This window comes from Solanum pennellii, chromosome 8 (genome assembly GCF_001406875.1).
Source record: "Solanum pennellii chromosome 8, SPENNV200".
Lineage (NCBI taxonomy): Eukaryota > Viridiplantae > Streptophyta > Magnoliopsida > Solanales > Solanaceae > Solanum > Solanum pennellii.
In genome coordinates this window covers 65,667,082-65,687,533 of record NC_028644.1, presented here as the reverse complement: position 1 = coordinate 65,687,533, position 20,452 = coordinate 65,667,082, and the positions used below count along the sequence as shown (strand labels likewise).

General features: G+C 32.9%; 3 protein-coding genes across 4 annotated transcripts; 1 reads left to right on the top strand and 2 right to left on the bottom strand.

Annotated features, from left to right (window-relative positions):
- Positions 1 to 788: 788 nt before the first annotated feature.
- On the top strand, positions 789 to 7,274 carry LOC107029113 (dynamin-related protein 1E-like). The gene is made up of 15 exons (XM_015230435.1): positions 789 to 1,111; positions 1,263 to 1,326; positions 2,278 to 2,385; positions 2,611 to 2,712; positions 3,236 to 3,286; positions 3,375 to 3,436; positions 3,640 to 3,730; positions 3,856 to 3,920; positions 4,868 to 5,062; positions 5,163 to 5,282; positions 5,366 to 5,436; positions 5,777 to 6,002; positions 6,339 to 6,389; positions 6,459 to 6,827; positions 6,993 to 7,274. Exons 1-15 carry the CDS (start codon positions 983 to 985, stop codon positions 7,119 to 7,121), a joined length of 1,833 nt encoding a protein of 610 aa, XP_015085921.1. The 5' UTR covers positions 789 to 982; the 3' UTR covers positions 7,122 to 7,274.
- Positions 7,275 to 7,447: 173 nt separating this feature from the next.
- On the bottom strand, positions 7,448 to 10,760 carry LOC107029111 (haloacid dehalogenase-like hydrolase domain-containing protein Sgpp). 2 transcript variants are annotated; one of them, XM_015230434.2, is made up of 5 exons: positions 10,625 to 10,760; positions 8,592 to 8,703; positions 8,300 to 8,451; positions 7,923 to 8,184; positions 7,448 to 7,841 (listed from the first exon to the last, which is right to left on the bottom strand). In XM_015230434.2, exons 1-5 carry the CDS (start codon positions 10,657 to 10,659, stop codon positions 7,650 to 7,652), a joined length of 753 nt encoding a protein of 250 aa, XP_015085920.1. In that variant the 5' UTR covers positions 10,660 to 10,760; the 3' UTR covers positions 7,448 to 7,649. The 2 variants fall into 2 exon arrangements, with proteins under 2 accessions (XP_015085920.1, XP_015085919.1); XM_015230433.2 differs by having other exon boundaries at positions 8,592 to 8,706; positions 10,625 to 10,746.
- A 1,230-nt stretch (positions 10,761 to 11,990) lies between these two features.
- LOC107026888 (F-box protein At5g03100-like) lies at positions 11,991 to 15,627 on the bottom strand. Its single transcript, XM_015227998.2, has 3 exons — positions 14,613 to 15,627; positions 13,924 to 14,091; positions 11,991 to 12,754 (listed from the first exon to the last, which is right to left on the bottom strand). Exons 1-3 carry the CDS (start codon positions 15,513 to 15,515, stop codon positions 12,467 to 12,469), a joined length of 1,359 nt encoding a protein of 452 aa, XP_015083484.1. The 5' UTR covers positions 15,516 to 15,627; the 3' UTR covers positions 11,991 to 12,466.
- Between the last annotated feature and the right edge of the window lie 4,825 nt (positions 15,628 to 20,452).

Genomic DNA, 20,452 nt, shown 5'->3' with positions numbered 1-20,452 from the left:
TCCGTCTATATTAGACATAACAATATTAATTAAACAAACATCAAACATTTTACGTCTTATTAAAGTAAATACATAAATAAAGAAATAATAATAACAAAGCATACTCATTAAGGGTGGTGTACACGTTGTAAGATGTTATTTTTTAAAATAGTTAACTTATCTTTACAATAATGATTGGAATTACACATAATTTTTTTTTCAAACTTTTTACTGGACGTGTTTAATAAAAACACTAAATCATTTTCTTAGGTATAACATTACAATATGTTGTCTTAGTTTGAATTTCTCGAATGAAATATGCCATACAAAATCAAACTAATAAGAATTAGAAGTTTTGTTAGGTTATACAATTTAGATTTCTTAAGTTGTATAAATACACATGAAAATTATCAAAAGTATTCTACTATTATTATACAAACTTATCAGAGCATAACAATGTTCTTAAACAAGATACCAAAATTAAGATAACACAATAATAAAACATAATTTCATCAATAGTATTAATCAGTTGTTCTTTTTATAATTTTTTCACACAGAAAATGAATTAATTTTGTAAATTTTAATTTTCTTTTTATAAATATATATTTAAAATCACAACCCCAAATTACGAACAAAACACCAATTCAAAAATTATAAATTCATATCATATATCTAAACATCGATAAAACAAAAAATTATAAATACAATATCCCGCCCATAGTCAAAATTTTAAAAAATATTTTGGGGACCCCATGAACTGAAACGAAACTATAAGAGGACTACCCCACGTGGCGCACTAACTTGAACACCAACACGTTACACACACAACTCTTCACTTCACAGTTCACTCCACTCTAACAAGTCAAAAAATAATAATATAAAAATAGATTCAGTTATTTACTTCACATTTTTTGTGCTCATTCTCCTCTCATTCGTCGCCGCATCCGCCGTCGATAGGAATCTCCGGCATCGTAAAACCGGTAGGGTTAGGTTTTTCAGTGAAATGGAAGGCGTCATTGGCCTTGTGAACAAAATACAGAGGGCTTGTACGCTTCTAGGTGATTACGGAGATGATCGAACTTTGCCTACTCTTTGGGATGCTCTTCCTACAATCGTCGTCCTCGGTGGACAGGTACGGTTTATCTACACCTCTTTTTTGTGCGTTTGTTTTTGTTTATATCTGTAATTTGTTTGATCGGTGTTTGTGATTAGTCATGATAGTTAATTTCGCGTTGTTGACGTGTTTTTTGAAGTGATTTGACTGAATTATGGTGTTTTTGTAGAGTTCCGGGAAGTCTTCAGTGTTGGAGAGCATCGTCAGCCGGGATTTTCTACCTAGAGGATCAGGTAATGGTTTAATTCTACGAATTGTATTCGTAGGGTTCACTCTGGTGTGAATTTTCAGTGTTTTAGACTGTAGTTTCTCAATTGGAGATTTTTCACAATAATTTAAATCAGGAACAGTGATGAAAATCCTGTCATCGTGAGGCTTCGTGATGTTGATTGACATTTTGAGAGCATGCATAGATCAATCACTGGAATAGAATACCAAAAACTTAAAAATCTGATTCTTTTTTTCAGAAAATAAAAAATCTGATTTTTTTTTCAGAAAATAAAATGAAATCATCTGCTTTAGAACAGGTTTGGTCTGATTCCAGCAAAATATATAAAGAAAAGATCTTTTTATTTCATTAAGAAGAAGAAAGAAATGAGTAGTTGATAGTTGGTAACCCAGTAAATGCTTTTATTAACACGTGCAGATTGAGAAGACAGACTAAAATAAGGTGTTACTTTAGTTAGAGAAAAAAGAAGTCTTTTTAATTGGACTGCAGCTCACACTCCCAGTAGCTCTTAATTTGAGAGAAAATGTGACAATTAATTGATAAGATAGAAAAAAATGCCAACTTTTATAGACTATAGTTAATGTTAGACCTTTTGACTTGGTGATTGGAGTTTATGCTTATGGGTATTATCATGATTTGCTCGAGTTAAACTTTCTCATCATAATGACATTGATTCTAAATGTCTATTTAAAAAATAAAATTATATTTCTTTTCCTTTGTCTTTGACCTTCAACTGTTCCACTTCACTATTTTAGACATACTGCAAAATCGATACTTATAATTTTCAGGATGCCACATTGGAATTATTGTAGAAACACACCTTAAAATTCTACTGCTAGTAGAATATAAGATATGTAATTTATTTGAAAATAAAGTTATAAACTACAATATTTATACTCTGTCCCTCCCCTCCCCTTTGTTCTGTTTTCACATAGCAACATTTGTTTTGGGGCAGGAATTGTAACGAGAAGGCCACTGGTTTTGCAACTTTACAAGATTGAGCCAGGACAACAAGACTATGCACAGTTTCTTCACACTGGAAATAAGAAGTTCCTAGATTTTGGTATGTTGCTGGTTCGAAGTTGTGCCACAATGCAGATTTTCTGTATAGCTTTTCTGCTTTATTATTATGCTATCCAGATTACGTTGTCATATTTCTTCTGCAGTACTGTTAGTCCATTACCATATCCATTTTGAATTGAATCTTTTGTGTAATATCATTTAAAACAATGCTGTATTTATGCCTTTGATATGATTTTGACACTTTGTACATTTCTTCTTAATGAAGCTATGGTAAGATCAGAGATCCAGCAAGAAACTGACAGGGTTACTGGCAAGACTAAACAGATTTCTCCTCTTCCTATTAATCTCAGCATCTACTCTCCAAATGGTACGTTTTAACTTATGTTAACTTTTATTTACCATGTGTTGGCTTTTGTTGTGGATTTAGCAGTGTATCTGTGGTAAGACGGGTAAATGATGGGATTGCATAATTTATATCATACATATGACCATTATGTTGCATTTTTTCTGTGCTTTCAAAATATAAAATCCCTAATTGAATGCCATGAAATTCTTTAGTTTAGTACTACTTTGTATCATGTGCATTATCATTTGTGCAAATTTCTAACAACATTTGTATTGCCCCAGGTTGTGTGTGTTTAGTACCTATTGTTCATATAGTGCTAAAAAACAAAACAAAACAAAAAAAACAAAGTTATTTTATGTGAACTTAATATTAACATGTTCTAAGCCGTCGTTGATTTTAGGAGGATAGTGTAATTGCTTCATTTTTTGAGCTTTATACTCAATGGTTGAGATAGATTCTTGGTGGTTTATATATGACTCAATATATTCTGATTTGGCTATTTGTTCAATTCAATCAGATAACTCATCTTGGATTTTCATTGCAGTTGTCAATTTGACATTGATAGATTTACCAGGCTTAACAAAGGTTGCTGTTGGTATGTTTCTTCATTCTCATGTTATTGGTCTTCCATGAATACATATTTCTTAATCTATTTTTCTCAATGCAACTGTGGTTGTTGACAGAGGGACAGCCTGAAAGTATAGTTCAGGAAATTGAAGATATGGTTCGCGCATATGTTGAGAAGGTAATATGCTGAGAGGCAGAGCATGTCTTTGTTGAGTAGCAAAATGTAACTGTGTAGCCTCATAGAGATGATAAATTAGAACTTAGAGAATTATGATCCTGCCACACTGAAGTTATACACTTTGATGATATTGCTTAGTTTATAAATTTTTCCCTAGACATTTTTAGGAACTGACTGACAAAACTTCGATTCTTGCATTGCAGCCAAACTGTATTCTTTTAGCTATTACCCCAGCCAATCAGGATGTTGCAACATCTGATGCAATAAAGATTGCTAGAGAAGTTGACCCAGCTGGTAATACTTTCAAGTCTTCTCAGACATAATAATATAATATTACCTACTTAATTTTTCTTTGCTTTTTCTCCTGCATTTGCAAAATACTTTGAGGATCACTGGCGAACTTAGTTACTTCCATGCAGGTGAACGTACAATTGGTGTGTTGACAAAGCTTGATTTGATGGACAAGGGAACAAATGCATTGGATGTAAGTATACCTTTTCTGCTTTCTACCTAACCATTGGTTTATCCTTGTTGAAGAGGAGTTATATTTGTCTGTATTAATCAGCATCTTTTAATTCCTGCTACATCGTTAACGATGAGCGGTTTATAATACACAGGCTTATACCTAATAAATCTTCTAAATTTACAAAAAAAACACTGTACTCTTCTTAAAAGTCTCTTTGTACCTAATAAATCTTCTAAATGTACAGAAAACACTGAACTCTTCTTAAAAGTCTGTTTCATGCTGATTCTTCCACAGGTCATCTGCAATATCCATCACTACTTTGAATTTGGGTATTATGAGTTTCTTTGGAAGTGCTAATATTGCTCAAGTGTGAGATTTATGTCTGCACACAGTGCATGTTCTAGGATAAGCGTATAACTATTTTTGTCATATGTTGATGTATAAGAATACCTTGCTACAGGCTACCATTGTGAGACTGTATATTGGCGGACAAGAACTTTCTATTCAAAATTGGTGTAAATAGGTACTGATGAATGGTTGTTTGTAGATAAGACATTCATGCCCTTTCGACGCCGTAAATTATTGCAGGATGCACAGGCAAATGAGCTTGTGCACATTTTCGTTAATCCATGAACAAGATCTATATATCTTGATCAGAAAAGAATCTAGACAAAAAGAAAGAATCAGAATTGGTTGCTAGATTTCTCAAAACAAATGAAAAGGAAACAGAAGTTGAAACATAAATCGTGGGTTGATCCCTTAACAAGATTGTGCAACATTCATCAGGTTTTCTTTATGAATAGTGAATAAGCTCAAAATTCTGTGTCATTAATCAGCAGTAGTTATATGTTACCTTTGCTGTGGCTAGTCTTTTCTTCAATTGCGGATAATTGCTACTTTTTGGGGGCTGTATTCTATTATACTGACATTCCTCTTTTGTTTACCTTTCAATTTATGTGATGAAGGTTCTGGAAGGAAGATCTTATCGGTTACAACATCCTTGGGTTGGACTTGTCAATCGTTCACAGGCTGATATTAATAAAAACGTTGATATGGTTGTTGCTAGGCGCAAGGAGCGTGAATTTTTTGCTACAAGTCCTGACTATGGACATTTGGCCAATAGAATGGGTTCAGAGTATCTGGGAAAACTGCTCTCAAAAGTATGCACAGTCTACCAAAGCTGCTCAAGAAAGATTTATTTCTAATTCTTGTAATTGATATTCGTTATATGATGCTAATACCAATTATTTATTTTCCCAGCATCTAGAGTCTGTGATCAAGGCCCGTGTACCAGCCATTTTGTCTTTGATCAATTCAAGCATCGATGAGCTTGAAGCAGAAATGAATTATCTTGGAAGACCCGTTGCTATTGATGCAAGTGTAAGGATACTAAGCTTTTCCTTTTCTGAAAATATGTTTTGTGCTTGATTCAATATCTTTACTAGTTTTGCCTAAATTGACAGGCACAGTTGTATTCCATATTAGAGCTATGCCGTGCTTTTGATAGGATTTTCAAGGAGCATCTTGAAGGAGGGTAAGAATATACATTTTTCTTTAAATAATGTGAATTGTAAGAAGACAGAAGGAAAATCTTGTTGATTTGAACATTGCTGTATTTTGCTTCTGTCTTCATAACCACAACTGTTATTTTGTCATGTAAAGGGAAACCCATAATGTTTGCTTTCATTCATATGTCAAGTACTGTCCATTTAATATCTGTCACATTAACGAGGAGTCGGGGACATATTCTGTGATTTCAGGCGTAGTGTCTTAAGAACCAAGGACATATATTTCATTGCCTTACAATGATGTTAAGTTGAACTTGTTTTTGTTATAAGTTCCTTATGCTTGGCCTTCCACTTATGCTTATGTAGGCGGCCAGGAGGAGATCGCATTTATGGGGTTTTTGACTACCAACTCCCTGCTGCTTTAAGAAAACTTCCACTGGATCATCATCTCGCGATGCAAAATGTTAGGAAGGTCGTCTCAGAGGCAGATGGCTATCAACCTCATTTAATAGCACCAGAGCAAGGTTATAGACGGCTTATCGATGGTGCTCTTAATTATTTCAGGGGTCCTGCTGAAGCCTCAGTGGATGCAGTAAGTACTTTCGTACCTTTTCATGCTTTAATCCTGTGGATGAGATTTTTGTCATATTACTTGATGTGGCTATGGTTAAGAAGATCTTTTTATGACACTGCCCCCCCACACAGAGAGGGTCATCTGGAGAACTATTCTCTATTTTGCATGGCCTAGGGAGTGCCAGTACTACATAACTTACAGAATTGGAATAGTATAGAAATGAGCAAATAATCTTAAAAGCTGCTCTAATTTGAGAGCGCACAATATTTTCATCTCCCCCTCTTCCCCACTAAAAAGACAAACCAATTGTTGAAACTGCTCATTTCAACTTAACTTCATGAATCAACTATGCAGGTCCACTTCATCTTGAAGGAGCTGGTGAAGAAGTCAATAGGGGAAACTCAGGTATGATCCCAGCCCTTTACTACTTTATGATGTAATGGCAAATGATGAAATCAATATTTTTGGATGCAGGAACTGAGACGCTATCCAACTCTTCAAGCAGAGATAGCTTCCGCTGCAATTGAAGCATTAGAGCGTTTTCGCAGTGACAGCAAGAAGACTGTTCTGCGGATGGTGGAGATGGAATCTTCATACCTTACCGTTGACTTTTTCCGGAAACTTCCACAAGATGCAGATAAGGGTGGAAGCCCAATTTCTTCATCTGTTGACCGTTACACAGAGGGGCACTTGCGCAGGATAGGCTCAAACATTTCCTCATATGTTGGGATGGTGTCTGATACCTTAAGGAATACAATACCAAAGGCTGTGGTTTATTGTCAAGTTCGGGAAGCTAAGCGTTGTTTACTTGATCATTTCTATACGCAACTGGGCAAAAAGGAGGTATTTCACTTGTCCTGCTTAATACCCTCCAGAGATTAGATTTCCATATGCTTAACAACCTTAATGAAACCAATAGTTGATCTATTCACGAAACTCGTGAACATGCCATTAGATGAAAGCTTATTAATAGAGATGATACTTAAAATGATTTTTTTCCACTTGTAGGGTCATAGACTCTCCCAGTTACTGGATGAAGATCCAGTCTTGATGGAGAGGAGGCAGAAATGTTCAAGAAGGCTTGAACTTTACAAGTCTGCTAGAGCCGAAATAGATTCAACATTATGGGGAAAATAATGTGATAGGGTATATAGTCTGCAAACTAATTAGAAAAATGTTCCTTTTGCTCTGAACCTAGGCTTTTCAAAGCCATAAGATCTTATAATGGATTTAAACTAAGATACATTATTAGCTTTTCTCGAATTTTGAAGGAATGCTCATCTTTCACCATTGGCAGTGTGTGAATTCTGTCTGATTCAATTGTCTGTTTTATGAATTATGACACCAAGGCTACAAAAAAATACTTGTACAGCCTGAGATTAACACTTGCTTATGCATCTTATGCCCTAGATTTGCAATGGAAAAGAATAAGAACCAAAGACCAGAACCATCAAACAGGTATGAAGAAATGAAAAATAACCATGCTTTTATATATTCTTTAGATCAATATCAACTGTTGGAAACTAGTACATCCAATTATAAGGAAGAAAAATAATGATAGTACCATTTCCCTATTTTATGAAAAAAAATACAAGGTTTCAATGAAGCAAAAGTTCAATTAACTCAAACAACAATAACAGATCTTTCACCTAGTATGTGTACGTCTCAGACTGTAGTTGTTGTGGCACCTGACTTTTTGTCTATTTCCTCTAGAGCTGCCCATAGCTTCGAATCTTCATAATCTTTAATAAGAAAAGCAGGTTTTGCTTCCATTAGTATGTGAGGTGGATTTCGAGTTGCCAACCCAACAACAGGCATCCCAGCTGCAACCCCAGCTCTTATTCCGGAAGCAGAATCCTAATGACAGATGACAGATTATGAGTTTTATTGGTTGTGAAGAGAAGTACATGAAAAACGCGGTCAATAAAGAAATCAGACCTCAAATATGAATGTGTGCTCCTTAGACACCTTAAGCAGTTCAAGGGCCTTCAAGTAAGGGTCAGGAGATGGTTTTGCACGCTCACACTCACTTCCGATAATAACTACATCAAAGAAATCCTTTAGGCCAAGTATTTCTATTATCAGTTCAGCGTTTAGTCTAGGTGCATTGGTAACTGCAGCCCGTTTCAGTCCACGATCTTCAATCCATTTCTTCACCTTGTACAAACCATCTATAGGTTTCAACTGTTCTTTCACCAACCTATATTACACAGAAAACAGCTATGAGACTGGAGGATTGAAAATGAACATATCGTTTTAGTAGCACAAGGTCAATTGAAATACACAAGCTTCATATGCAGCAGGGAGTTTCAAACCTTCTAAACATAGCTTCCTTTTCATCACAAAATTTAAGACCCCGTTCCTGATCATCAGGGAAAAGGGCAGAAGCAATATCATCGTTGTGTTTCCCAGCAATAGTCTTGATAAACCACTCCTCATCAACTGGCACACCATGATTGTAGCCTATCTGCAGAACACAAATCGCCAGCAGTTATGACTTGTTAGAAATGATTTGACATATTCCAGAATCCACAGGGGGAGCATTCCACAAGTCAAAACATATAAGAATGACTTTCCTCTAAAGGAAAAGTAATTGATTGTTGGTACCTCTAGAAGCATTTCACGGAAGGCATAGTAGTGAAGAGGATCTGAATCACATAAAGTTCCGTCTACATCAAATAGAACTGCTTGAAGGGGAGCAAGTGTCGCGAGAGATGCACTGCTAAGAGAAAATATAGTAGTTTAGCTTTGCTTTCTGTCTTCAAAACACAACAATCTCAAAACACAATTCGGTGTATATATTAAACAGAACGCAATGTAGCGCTATACATTCCATGGACAAATCTACATGTAACACATTTGGTGAAATGACACCAACTTTCTTGAGTTACAACCATACGTGTACTTCAAAAAACAATTTGAAAAACATCCATACCCTTTCAGAACATTGGTTCTAAATTTTGAACCGTCTCTGATACATTCTCAAAGAATAATATATTGAACACTAGTATGATAAGCATGATGAAGCATTGATGATAACCGTATCTCAAAGATAAAATGAAGTTCATATTTTGAGAAAAAGCAAGTTAAATGTGCACTAAGTCGCTGCACTTTCTAGGAAGGATTGTGATTTCTATTCAATAGGGGCTATTACCAGGAACTGTTCAGCACAAAATCCATCTCAAGTTCAATTAGGAATTATCCAGTTATCATTTTTCTTTTACGTCTGAGTCTGGACCAGACATTTTCTCATACACCATACAAACTTAAATTGCCATTGATGTGAAGTACAGTTTCTAGGCATTGCAGAAGGACTATAGATTTTAGAAACATTCAGTCAGAGAATACAAAGTGAGAATAGACTGTAAAAAGCTTAAATTGTGTTATAACCCCAGGTCCAATAGTCACGACGAAGCTCATCGTATACCGGTCAGGAAAAAACAGAAAGCACATCATATGAACGAAAGAAATTTCAAACTAAATGAAGTTAACAGAACCCATAACAGATCCAAATTGATCAATAGAAAACTAAGTGAGAAGATTGAGTTTTGAATCAGAGAAAACAAAACAAGAAAACCAGTGGCAAAAGGAAGACACAGATCTGCTTAGCCAAAGGAACACATTTACATTTTTCATTTACAACTATCAGATACAAACATCAAGATATCAAAACAAAGAGATTGAGATCAATTGTTTGGATCACAAATCAGATTAAAGAATCTCACAAGTTTGAAGTAATAGATGAAAATTTTCTAAATATGGAAATATATATATGTACTGTATCAATAATTTGCAAGGAAGTCATCAAAACAACTATAGCTCACATCATAAAGACTCCAAAAATGTGGGAGCTTAAGCATATTCATGAAAAATCAAAAGATACAAAGCGGAAGTGCAGAACCCCGGATTCTTGTTCAATCAGCAAAGTGCATCAAGAAATCAGCACCCCAGATCAAATCTTGCCAAAACATTCAAATTTATTCACCAAATAGAAGCTAAAAATGGAACTAAAAAATTCAACTTTTTTACAGAACAGTACCCTGCAGAAAGAGGAAAATACAACAAGACACTTTTTTACTTTACCAATCAGTAAAAATGAATCAATAAAATCAAACCCCATATCAAATCTAGCCAAATATTCAAATTTATTCACCAAAAAATATAAGCTAAAAATGGATTAAAAATTGCACCTTTCTACTTTAACTTTCCTCTGCAGAAAGGAGAAAATGCAACAAGAAACTCTCATTCTTATTCCAATCAGTAAAAACGCATCAACAGATCAGACCCCAGATCTAATCTTGATCAAATTTTCAAATTAATCTACCAAATACAAGCTAAAACTGGAATTAAAAATTTCACCTTTCTACTAGAACTTCCCCTGCAGAAAGGAGAAAATGCAACAAGAAGCTCCAATCAGTAGAAACGCATCAACAAATCAGACCCCAGATCAAATCTAGCCAAATACTCAAATTCATCCACCAAATAGAAGCTAAAAATGGATTAAAATTTTCACCTTTTACATAACTGAAAGGGGAAAATGCAACAAAAAAAAACTCTCTTTCTTATACCAATCAACAAATACAGATCAGACCCCAGATCAAATCTTGACAAATAAAAGCTAAAAATAGATTAGAATTCACCTTTCTGTCGGATTTTCCCCATTAGCAGCCGTCATCTTGCAATGCTAATCAAATATGGGAAAGTGTGGTATAAATAATTGAGGTAATTTTAAGAAAAAGAGAATCTACTAAAGAATCAGAATAGTGTAGCGTTCCAATAAAGGTAACAGCGTACGTTACTATCATTATTTCTTATTAGTTTTATAAATTTTTAAATTTCTTTATTTTTTACGCATCGTATCAAATTAATATATTTCATGCATTAGTTTAGTGTATCATGTATAAAATATACATGAGATTAGTGTATCATGTATAAAATGTAATGTATCTTACTTAACAATTAATATATCTTGCGCATCAAATAAATGTATCAGCGCTTATATTACTGTATCAGTTTGAGAGATTTTTGTAATTATAAACTTATAAGGGATAAATGATCATTCTGCCTTAAAAGTATGTGATTTATGTCCTTTGGCCGATTATTTATGTTTAATTAGTAATTGTTTTTCTTAATTAGGATTTATTTGTTATAGTGGTTTCTGGTGTGGTTTAATTTGTTTTATACCTTACAAATATACAAGAAATTAGATAAATTAGAAATATACAATAAAATAGATAAAACTTGAAGTACGATTTAAGAACTTTTGAGTTTATAGATAAAATATTTTCCTGCAATAAATTATGATCTTTTTTACAAGTAAATAATAATAAGTTGGATCCTAATAAATTTAGCGAAATGTAAAAAGTTTGATTGTTCGAAAGACATTAGGATAGTCACCTAATGATAAATTTAGCGAAATGTAAAAAGTTTGATTGTTCGAAAGACATTAGGATAGTCACCTAATGATAAGAATAATAAAAGGAAAAATAAAAAAGGCAAATATATGATTAAACATATTCTAAAATATCCATGTAAAAAATAATATTATAAATACTTAAAACACACATTCATTTACAATTCTATCACTGTCACACTACATGAATGTTCTACTAAAGTTATTTTGTTATCATACTCGATTCTGCTTAAATACTAATTTACGTAGTGAAAAATCAATTTAATATGAAATCTCTAATAATAAAAAATTATGAAAATTACAATAACAAAATATGAAAAATCAATTTAAAAAATTTGATCGTCATAATAAAATCATGTTGTAATAAAGAGATGAAATGTGATATATAGGAATACAATAAACATATTGAAATTAGAGACAAATGAGTCCTTTTGGCTTGGAATGGAAAAGAAATGTGCTTTAAAAAAAAAGTTAAAGAAGAACGAGATCTCTCTTTACAACGAAAAAAAAAGTTAAAGAAGAACGAGATCTCTCTCTACAACAAAAAAAAAGTTAAAGAAGAACGAGATCTCTCTCTACAACGACGAGGCCACTAAGTTCAACGAGTCTGTTAAAGCAGTTGGTAATAAAAACCAACCTAGTCTGTACAATATGCAAAACATACGAGCTTGCAAAAATAATAAAACCTAGTAATATCAATTTAGAGCTTATAATTTATCCTAGTTTGACATTACAATCTCAGAGCTATTGTACACCTTCAACACACTCTTTATGCCTGGAAGAAACGATGCTACATCAATCTTCTTGGGCAGCCATTTGATTCAAAACAGAGGTGAAAACAGGGCCAGGTGTTGGGCAGGAACAATGCAAATGATTCTCAAAACTTAAATTTTCCGTATAAAGGCATGATCAGAATTCAGCAGTATGAACTGAAATCACAAAGCATTTAGAATGAACACACTGACAAGTGCAACCCAAGCCTTGTCTATCAACTCAAACCAGTTTCAAACATAAAGTAACAGATGTTAAGTATGCTGAGATTAAAACAAACGATAAGGGTCCAAGGTTATCAATGAGAAAAGATAACTGATACTTGCGGAGAGGATCTTGGAAAGCTCATGAGCTCCTGTTCCATTTTGACATAATCCGAAGACACACCACCCCATTTGCGTTTGGCAGCAATGATGAACTTTTCTAGCACTGTTGCATGCTTGAGCAAATATTTCACCAATGGCATCGCAGATCCAGAAAAGTTGAGGATCTTGATGGTCTTCAAATGTGGAAATGAGCAGTTAAAATCATGTGTCTCAAACCTCCTTGTCTGTTCATCCTTATTTGTGTACTTTAACAGCAGGTCCTGTAGGAAAGAATCCGCTATATTAACCAATTTTATTATCCTTAGATAGAAGCCGGAGGAAGCCAAGGAGTTGATTCTGGATAAAGTAAAAAGGTGATAATTTTTAAATTAAAGGAACTCAGTACTTTGCAAATGTTACAATGTGGTACATGCAAACATAAAAATATGTTCAAAACATCTGATCACTTGTTAAACGTCATTTGCCAACAACTACAAGAAGTTTACTCATAGAGTCTATTTTGATAGTGACAACATGAATCAAAGCAACACAAGCGGAACTGTTTTATGAAAGAAAATAAATTGAGAGAACAAGAAAGTTCTTCTGAACGTCTTACAAGAAAAAGGAATAATAAGCACGCCGCTGCAACAGATTTAACAAAGAGAAATCCACACACTTTTGAGAACAGAAAAGCAAAATTTGATCAAAAGATATGACTGAAGCATTTGCACTTTCCTATGGGCTAAAATGGTGTCTTGAACATCGTATTAGAAGAATTTGGGTGGAAGCCAACTCTTAACTTATTGTGAATGTTGTCAAGCAAGTTGCAAAACCTTCTTGCGAATATGAACCTATTATTGAAAACCATAAAGAGTTGACTCATAAGTCGAGGTGACACTATTATAGAAAAGCCAACTCTTAACTTAGTGTGAATGTTGTCAAGCAAGTTGCAAAACCTTCTTGCCAATATGAACCTATTATTGAAAAGCATAAAGAGTTGACTCATAAGTCGAGGTGACACACTATTATAGAGAAGCCAACAGTGTGGCTGATTCTTTAGTTGGATACAGGCACCTATTGGACGCAAAGAAGAGTTGATAAATGGCAGCTCCCTTCCCAATTGGATCTTTTTGTGAGCACACATGTTAGTTGAGAAAACTCCTCGCTTTTTCAAGTTCTTATGGAAACAACACACAAGGGAGCAAATAAGTCTCCACAAATTTAGAAGCTATTGTATAGTTCACCAAGTACTTATAAATCTTCTCATCAGTCAAATTCCCCCTCCTTGTAACCTTTTAACATTATCTGACTTTTCATTAAGTTTTATGATTCCTTTCCTAGTGTACTGGATATCAGAAATATGTGGATATATATCGTCGTCTTCTTTCACTAATAGTTATTTGATATTGATAACATCAAGTAACAAAAATAAAGTCCAAAAGGAACTTACTCTTGATTTTTCGTACCCATCAATGACTAAAGTCTCAAGATCTGATGAACTCTGTAGAAAACAGCAAATTCCAGGGAAATCTAATTGCTTCAAATGCACGTGAAGCTGCAAGAATTTCCAGCTTGATGGTGGAGGCTGCCACCCTTCCAATTCCATTATGGACAAGTACTTATAAACCATAGACAGAAATTAATGAGAATATACCAAAACAAGGAAATGCTGCATACTTAATAATGACATTCAAATTGTTGAACACCAAATCGCAACTTTGCAACAAGAATGTAATTATTGAGTACTCACCAAATTATTCATTAGATTATCCTAAATAATGTCACAATTCGTTAAATTAGTTCTTAGGCCCAACTCACACCTAAAAGTTAGCTCATGAGGGGAGGTTTGTCCAAGTGACTAAATTCCCATCCCTTTACCGATGTCTCTTCTTAACATTCCCCAATGCCCAGACCTCAATAGAGCATAAACACTTCTAAATGGGGGCCCAACATCGGTGAACAACAAAACGGGATGGGTCTGGTACTGATACCATATTAAATTAGGTCTTAGGCCTAACTCACAAGTCACACCCCAAAAGCGGGAGGTTTGTCTAAGTTAGGAGACCAAATTCTCATTCCTCTACCGATGTGGAACTTTTAACACAATAAATGTTAATAAACTAATATATAGGAATAAACCTGGATGCACCAGGGACCTAATTCAAGCTTCTCGACATGGGCAACGCTTTGAAAAAGTTCCTTCAAACAGGTAGACTCCTTTCTCTGCAATGGTTCTTCCTCTTCAAATTCAAAATCAAAATCAAATTCAAAATTAAAGACCACAGTAACAAGCGAAGCCACATTTCTCAAGTATATCCCACGGCAAGATCCCAAAATTTTCAAATTTTGGATATATGGGGCTATTATATCAAGCCATACATCACATTCATCAGTTTCTAAGTTGTCTATGATCAATTCTCTCGACTTCACGTTGCTGATTTCCAGACGATGAAATCCCCAAAAATGATCCAATTGCAAGCACTCCAAGTTAGGGCAACCAGATAATATCTTTTCCATGGACCCATCTGTCAAATATGTGCATCCAATTGAAAGAGAAACTATACCACTCCATTTCACATCAGCTAAGGGTTTCAATTCCATACATGACTCAATATCCAACTTTCTCCAGGACGTATTCTTATATGCAAACTGAGGAAACACATATCCACCATCAGATATAAACTCAAAATGTTCGACATTTGCTAGTTTACTTGCAAAATAAAAACATAAATCGACATCTTTGGCAACTCTCTGTGGGTCGCAAGTATCGTAAAATACACTAAATTTTCTGATTTTGTGACAACACCTCCAATAATGAAGATCCCTACAGATGGAATTCGAGTAATCAACAACATGCTTTTCCCGATTAGGGAATCTGACATGAAGTGATACTGGAACAGACATCCAAAGAAACTGCCATCGCTTAGATAATACACTGCTTCTCACTACTTTTTTACTATCTTTAGTGTTTTCACATATCATAGAGAGAATGTGAATTAGAATTGAGTCTGGCAAATCACTGAGTCGGTCTTCTTTCGCCATTGGAGAAATGAAGAACTAATTTGAAGGTTAGGGATTTGGATTTATGGCGGATTGAAAGGAATGAACACTGTAGGGGGGGTTCAAATTTAAATGGATTTCTACTCCATTTGAAACTTAATATTGAAAATAATATAAATCATAAAAATAATATATTTAACTACGCATATATATTTAATTGACTCTTGAAATCATATTGGTATTGTCGTGTCCCAAAATAGAGAGGTGCAACCGACATCCGATGTCATATTCGATCGAGTTAACCACTAAAACATACTAGTGGGCCCAACAGATCAGGCAACACAACATTCGAAGTAGAGAAAATTGTATATGATAGCAAACTATTAATTCAAATTTAATGTTATAAATATACTTTGATTTAATTATACTCTATAGCAAACTATAGCTATTTTCGCCACTCTCCTTGGTGGAATCTCGCTCGCCTCTCTTGCTTTTTATACAAATGCAAATGTTTCTAGTGTCTTATGTGAAAAGTCATGACCTTTCCGAGAAGTCACAATCCTTTAGAAAAATCACAACTTATTGAAAAAATAACAACTCTTTAGAAAATTCACAACTCATCGAAAAATTACAACCCTTTGATAAAAAGTCACTACTTATCAGAAAAGCACAACCTAAGTTAGGAATATTATAGTAATTTAACGTTCAAGTTAGGAGTTAATTAACATTCAAGTAAGGGATACATACATACATNAAGATTTATACGTGATACAATTTTTGTGTGTGGAAGACTAGAGAAGCTTTAATCAAGTGAAGAAAATTTCAAGACAAAGAGGATTTCTGTCAAGATTACAAGGCGAATGTGATTATAGGGATGAATAACACTTCAATTACTAGAATATCGGAGTTTGATGTATTTATTTTTGTAATTTGCCGAGATTAGAACTATGATAAGACCCCTCCATTTATGTAGTTGAATGTCGCTTTCGTTAACTTCTCTTCCAAAACTTTTAACTTTTTTTTATGGTCAAAGGTTGAATGTTTATTACTATAGCTTTTTTTTCAACTTGCATTATCAATAAAAAACAGGGAAAGAAATGTCTTCAATTTACAGTATCAATTTGCATTTTTGTTGGTAGCCTTATGCTAAACTTGCTCCCATATTTGATTTTTTTTTTGTATTTGTAATTTTATTTTAAGAATGTATTTGATTGAATGGTGTATTTTCGTATAAATTTTTTAATACTTAGTCATAATGATTTTCCATTACAGATTTAGTATATTTGAATTCTTTTATATATTTTATTCTTAGATTACAGTTTTGTTTACACAGTACATTTAAATTTTATAAATTGTTTAATAAATTAAATGTTAATATTAAATAGTAAACAGTAAATCATCATATTAGTATACATAACTTACCATCAACTTGTAAATGTATGTGACTCTCACTAATTATATTCATTATGTTCATTACTCTCATTTCTCATCGATAATCTCAAATGGATTAATATTTATTTATGACAACTCTTTGTATTTCTCAATGTTATCCAATAATAAATAGTGACATTTCACACAATAATATATAAAATTAAACCAATTGAAAAAAAATGAGAATATCTCTATGCTCTCTTTTCTCGTCTCTTTTTATTTATTTAATTTAACATTTATGTTTCTTGCTTGTTGTTATTGTACAATGTACTTTCTATTGTTGTGTTATTATTATTGATAATTTACTTTACTATGTTGCTTTGTATACATTAACCTATCATGTTGTATTTTAATACTTCATTGGAATTTGAATTTGTATGATAGTTATTTTTACTTTATGCACTTTTAGTCAATTTTATAATTAAAGATATAATATTTTTACTAGGAAGATATATGTAGTTTCTACCGAAACAATGATAAATTTTACAATACAAAATTTATATGAAGTATCTTGGGATAAACGTGCAACGCACGTTCCTAAATCTAGTATATATATGCATGCCAAGTCTATGGGTTGAAGGCTGAAACCTACAAGAAATTTAGAATATTGTATTCACAATAACCTCTATGAATGACATAAACATTGTCGTGACAAGAATCTGACTATACTCAAATTGTACATGTAATAACACAATCCGCTACTAATATTGTCTGCTCTAGCCTAGGTCCACACGAATTTGAAACGTGTAACTAGTTGGTAATATCTACTTACTTAAATACCCAACATCTCTCCTATATTTTTGCCTATGTGAGACTACTAATCTAAACAAAATTAACATCTTTATCGAACCTCTGCGGAATACAAAAATCAGCAACCACGTTGAATTTTATGATTTTCTGGTCAGACCTCCAATATAAAAGCTCTTTATGAGTGGAATTCACGAAATCAAGAATCTCCAATTCCCCAATCTCAGAGAGACTGAAATAAGTATCCTTAAGGAAGCTGAAATTCACTCATATTGGAACAGGCCTCCAAAGAAATCGACATCGCTTTGATAATGCACTACTTCTCATAACATCTATACCGTCCAACAACATTAAAAAAGAATATGAACTAAAATTGACTTAGGCAAATCACTAAGTCGACCTCCAATCGCCATGATTTTGTTCGCCATCGAAGAAATGATGAACTAATTTGAGGGTTAGGGGTTTGGGATCATGATAAATCGAGAGAAATGAACTTGATTGGATCTTATAGGGAAGCAGGTGGGTCAGGTCGAATTATAATATTAGTGAGCATTAAATTTGATTTGGGATAGATTAGGTAACATGGATCATTTAAACGAATAACATGTGTATTTTTTGACTAATTAAATTTGTTAGTGAAGAGATTGATAATATGTGCATAATTTATTTATTTATTTGAGTTGTTAGCAAAGAGATCTATTGCACGTGTATTTTTCTTTAATTTGTTTAGCTTGTTAGGAAAGAGATTGATAACACATGTATTTGAATTGTTAGTGAAGAGATTAATAATATGTGTATTTGAGTTGTTAGCGAAGAGACTGTTAATGTGTATATCTTCTTACTATTTGAATTATTATTGAAGAGCACGTGTGTTTGTTGATTATTTGAGTTGTTAGTGAAGAGATTGATAACACGCGTGTTTTATTATAGTTGACTTGTTAGTGAAGAGATCAATAAGTTGTTAGTGAAGAAATTAATAAACATGTATTTTCTGATTAGTTGAGTTGTAAGTGAAGAAATTGGTTTATTATTTGAGTTGCTAATGAAAAGATTGATAACATGAGTATTTTTATTGATTAGAGTTGTTAGGGAAAAGAGTGATAACACGTGTATTTTTATAATTATTTGAGTTGTTAGTGAAAAGATTATAACACATGTACATTCTGATTATTTGAGTTGTTAGTGAAGAGATTGATAACACGTGTATTTTCTAATTATTTGAATTGTTGGGCAGATCGATAAATATTTTAATCATTTGAGTTGTTATTAAAGACCGAAGAGATTGATGACACCTGTATTTTTTAACTATTTGAGTTAGTGAAGAAATTGATACCATCTGCAATTTCTAATTGTTTGAGTTGTTAGTGAAGAGATAAAAAACATGTGAATCTTTTTATTATTTGAGGTATTACTGAAGAGTTTGATAATGCATATATTTTTATTTTTTTTATTTGTTAGTGAAGAGATTAATAATACGTATATTTTTATCATTATTATTTGAATTGTCATTAAAAAATAACACGAATTTTCATATTGTATCACCATAAATGCACCAATAAACTCTAACTATTAATGAATGACAAAAATGTTAAAACATATTTGAGTTTTTTCTCACATTTTTTAATGTAAGCAACCTTTATGGTATATTTATATAGAATATACGAATATTTCCAACCTTGTACATGTTTAGGTCCTCACATTCGAGGAATATTTACCTGAAACAAAATTTTAAAAGAAAATGTAGGATAAATAAGTTTTGAGTCTAATAAAAAATTGTGATTTTTTAAACAATTTAATTTTCTTGTAATTATTTAGATTTGGATATTTTTTTAATAATATTAGAAAATAACAAAATTTCAACGAATTTAATAAATAATTGCAGACCACACTATCATTTACTCTTTTTTTTTTTGTTAAAATGATGTACTCAGTAGAGAAGAAAAAATATCATTCCCAACAAATATTTTCAATACTGACAATTGAACGGTTAGAATTTCAACAAACTCAATAAGTGATAGCAGATCACATTATCATTTACTTTTTCATATTTTGTTTTGAAAATGATTCACTCTAGAGAGAAAGAAGTGATCTCAACCCCAATATCTATTAATTGTGAAATTGATTTTTCGAATTCAAATATAAGGTCTTTAATAATTTAAAAAAAAACGATTGATCATCCCAATCCCATTACATTCTTAAATAGAATCAACAAAGATTGCAATAAGATGGACACTACTAAAAAAAGGCCAAAAAGAGACCTAGAAAAGAGACCTCACGAGGTCTCTTTTCGGAAAAAAGAGACCTAAAAAGAGACCTCAACGCTAGGTCAGTAAAATGCAGGTCACTTTTTCACAGAGACCTCATGAGGTCGCCAAACGGAGACCTCACGAGGTCACCAACAAATAATCTGATTTTTTACAAAAAGGAGACCTCACGAGGTCACTATTGTATTATTTAATTTAATTTTATATTTTTTATATAGAGACCTCATGAGGTCACAATTTTATAATATTATTTAATTTTATATTTTAATTAAGAGACCTCATTAGGTCGCTAAGATATTATTTAATTTAATTTTATATTATTTTAAAGTAGAGACCTCATGAGGTCTCTTTTCTGCATTTATAATTGGAGACCTCACGAGGTCTCCATTATGATATTTACGGAAAATATAATGCAGAAAAGAGACCTCATGAGGTCTCTTTTCTGCATTTATAAAATGTTAATTAGAGACCTGATGAGGTCTCCATTTTGAAATAGCTGAAAAAATTAATACAAAAGGGAGACCTCATGAGGTCTCT